The sequence below is a fragment of the Chiloscyllium plagiosum genome, chromosome 16, assembly GCF_004010195.1.
Source record: "Chiloscyllium plagiosum isolate BGI_BamShark_2017 chromosome 16, ASM401019v2, whole genome shotgun sequence".
Taxonomy (NCBI): Eukaryota; Metazoa; Chordata; class Chondrichthyes; order Orectolobiformes; family Hemiscylliidae; genus Chiloscyllium; species Chiloscyllium plagiosum.
The window spans coordinates 63,768,384-63,772,160 of NC_057725.1; the positions used below are offsets into that span (position 1 = coordinate 63,768,384).

The following is a 3,777-nucleotide window of genomic DNA, read 5'->3' on the forward strand; positions in this document are numbered from 1 at the left end:
AGTATCTTCGGATAAAACCCATGTGGCCCATGTCTATTTTAATGTATTTCAAGACACCCAAGACTTCCTCCTTCACTATGTTCATCTGCCCAAGAATATTCACAAACTTTCTTTAACCTCAACATCCCTCACATCCTCTGTTTGGTGAATACTGATGTTTAGTACTCATTAAGAATCTCACCCATTACCTCTACCACCACACATAACCTCTCTCTTTTATCCTTGAGTGGACCTATTCTTTCCACAGCTACCCTCTTGCTCCTAATATATATATAAAATGCCTTGCGATTCTCCTTAATCCTTTTGGCCAAGGACATTTTATACCCTCTTTTAGTCCTCACAACTCCCCTTTTAAACTCATTCCTACTTTCTCAATATTCTTCAATGCTTTCCCTGGTTTCAGTTCCCTAGATTTTAAGGGTGCTTACTTTTTTTTTGACTAAGCTGATAATTTCCCCAGTCATCCAAGGTTCCCGAATCCTGCCACATCTATCCTTCATTTTCACAGAAACATGCCTGTCCTGTACTCCAATCAACTCGTCCTTAAAAGGTTAAACACAAGAAAGTGCTACCACCTGCTTGGAATGTCACGTTGAAGTTGTACAGCATGTTGGTATGTTGTCTTGCGGTGTACAGTGTCCAGTGCCCAGTTCTGATTTCCCTGTTATAGGAAGGATATTATCAAGCTGGAGAGAGTTCGGAAAAGATTTACCAGAATGTTACTGGGAATAGAGGGTTTGAGTTATAAGGAGAGGCTGGATAGGCTAGGACTTTTTTTCACTGAGGTGTAAGAGGTTGAGAGGTGGCCTTATAGAGGTTTATAAGGTAATGAGGGGCATAGATAAGGTGAATGGCAGATGTCTTTTCCCTACAAGATGGGAGATTTCAAGGCTAGGGGCCATGTTTTTAAGATGAGAGGAGAAAGATTTTAAAAAGACATAAGGGGCAATTTTTTTTTACACAGAATGGTTCGTGTGAGGAATGAACTTCCAGAGGAAGTGTTGGATGTAGGTATGGTTATGATGTTTTAAAGGCATTTGGATAAGTACATGAAAAAGAAGGAGGGATATGGGCCAAGTGCAGGTAGGTGGGACTAGATTAGTTTGGGATTAAGGTCAGCATGGACTGATTGGACTGAAGGGTCTGTTTCCATCCTGGAAGACTCTATAAAACTCTAAAGCATTAGCTCTGTTTCACTCTCCACAGATGCTACCAGACTTGTTGGGTTTCTCCTGCATTTTCTATTTTTATCAACCCCTCACCCCAACTGTGCAATTCTCATGGGTTTGTATATATGTACAAGGGAACTTAATTCTGTCCTTGGTTACATTTTCAGCTGCCCAGTTCCCTCTGGTTCACTGGAGCCCAATAAAATAAATGACCAGGAGGGAGTAAATGCAGGTTTAAGAAGGGTTTCAATTTGGATCACACTGCAAATTCTGTGATTATAACATGAGGATAATTGCACTGATTGATGACTTTTTTTTGTACGGGACAGATATTATTACAAACGGGAAATCCTGGAGCGAGTGGATGGCCGTAGGTTGGTCTATAAATTTGGAAAGAATGCTCATGGTTGGAGGCACTATGACCAACAATGAACCATTGAAGATTGTCAAGGAAAAATCAGTGACAAAATATCGTGACAAACTCTCTCCATGAGCTACCAACCACCATCTTGTTGCTCACAATTTTCCAAAAGCCTCAAAATCCCTGCTAAAAAGCAATGTTCTGACACAGTTGTCTCAAATGTTTTTTGAACAGAGCAGGTGATTGCGAGCCATGTGGGAAAAAGGACTGCGTGAATTATTTTCCCAAAAGATTGGCGCAACAGTTTGAACGTCAGGCCAAAAAAAAAGTCGCATATTTTTGTTTTCTGTGAAATAACAGCTTGTAATAATAAGATTATATTTATTTATCCACCACATGTAACATGGCAAAATACCCGAAAGCACTTCCCAGGAATATACTCAAATACATATGTGAACCCAAACTTCAAAAGGACATATTAGGTGATCTTGCTCGAATAAATAGATTCCATGGAGTATCTTAAAGAAAAATAAATGGATAAAGAGATGGAGAGGGGTTTTCAGAGCTCCAGGCCAATTCAGCTGAAATTTAATGGTGGGATAAAGGACATTGCAATGCCAAAGAGCTGAGAGTTGGAGCCTCCTCCTTTTTACCCACCTCCCACAATGTCATCTCAGGCTAAGGACACAGTGCGATGTTTGCTCTTGGAGAATTCCCAACTCACATGCCTGCAGGTGATTCTATGCTGAATCCCAACCGCTAACATCAGGGCTACTTCCTTCACTTCTATCTTTTATAGGTTGCATTGGGAACAGAGGAATTATCCTGGTAATTTTCAAATGAAAATCTAATGGTCAAATTTTTATTTATTGGGAATAACAACAATGGAGGGTCATTATTGGGAAAGATTGTGATTCTTGTATCTGGTGGAAAATGTTTAACACTGTTTTAACCATGAAGATTCCTTATACATATATGAAATTACTGCAATGAAATTGATTTGAAAATTATCTGTCGAATTTGTAAAATCATTTAAATTGTATTGTATTCCACGTTGATTTGGACTCTCTTTGTTGAAATGTATGTTGAGTAAGAATGATGGATTGAGGGTAAAGGCTCTTTCAATTTCCTGCTAAAGACCACAGGGTGGATTCGGTGAACTATCATGAATTTTCCTGCCTAAGTTTTATATATTTATATCTTCACATGATCTCCCAATATTCCAAATACCTCGTAACCATTTTCATTGCCTCTTCCCACTCACTTCTATTGTATAGAATTCCAACATGTCAAAGGTAGCTCTACTGTTATATACCAGACCAAAGCCCCTCTAAATATATTCAGAAGATAGAAAATTTGGTTAGCATGGTGCCTCAGTGGTTAGCATTGCTGCCTCACAGCGTCAGGGACCTGTGTTTGATTCCAGCCTCAAGCTGTGTGGAGTTTGCACATTCTCCCTATGTCTGCGTGGGTTTCCTCCGGGCGCTCCAGTTTCCTCCCACACTCCAAAGATGTGCAGGTCAGGTGAATTAGCTAAGTTAAAGTTCAGGAATGTGTAGGTTTAGATTAGATTAGATTAGATTAGATTACAGTGTGGAAACAGGCCCTTCGGCCCAACAAGTCCACACCGACCCGCCGAAGCGAAACCCACCCATACCCCTACATTTACCCCTTACCTAACACTACGGGCAATTTAGTATGGCCAATTCACCTGACCCTGCACATCTTTGGACTGTGGGAGGAAACCGGAGCACCCGGAGGAAACCCACGCAGACACGGGGAGAACGTGCAAACTCCACACAGTCAGTCGCCTGAGGCGGGAATTGAACCCAGGTCTCTGGCGCTGTGAGGCAGCAGTGCTAACCACTGTGCCACCGTGCCGCCCAGGTTGGCTGCATTAGTCAGGGGAAATGTAGAGTAATGGGGTCGGGGAATGGGTCTGGGTGGGATACTCTTCAGAGGGTCGGTGTAGACTTGTTGGGCAGAAGGGCTTGTTTCCACACTATAGGAAATCTATTCTATGAAGTAATCTTGGCCCTTTTTTTCTTATTTTATAGGTAACCATAAGGCGTTCTATTCTCAGTACAATTTGATTGGTCAAACATGTCATTGTTAGGTAAAATACACTTTATTTTTGCACTACAATTAAATTACGGACAAAATAAAAGGATTGTGTAACTATAATTCTATTGAATTGCTTAAAATATATGTATATATTAACTAATATTAATCATTTGTTCCAATATA

General features: G+C 40.6%; 1 protein-coding gene across 5 annotated transcripts in view; it reads left to right on the forward strand.

Moving 5' to 3' along the window:
* ehf (ets homologous factor) overlaps positions 1-2,582 on the forward strand; it is a 48,657-nt gene extending 46,075 nt beyond the window's left edge. For 4 of the 5 annotated variants that reach the window (XM_043706273.1, XM_043706275.1, XM_043706276.1 and 1 more), the window contains one exon: positions 1,499-2,582. In XM_043706273.1, coding sequence (XP_043562208.1) covers positions 1,499-1,601 — 103 coding nt within the window. In that variant the 3' untranslated portion in view covers positions 1,602-2,582. Of the gene's footprint in view, positions 1-508; positions 614-1,498 lie in introns of all 5 variants that reach the window. The other variant, XM_043706274.1, reaches the window with a different exon arrangement.
* The last annotated feature ends 1,195 nt before the right edge of the window (positions 2,583-3,777 follow it).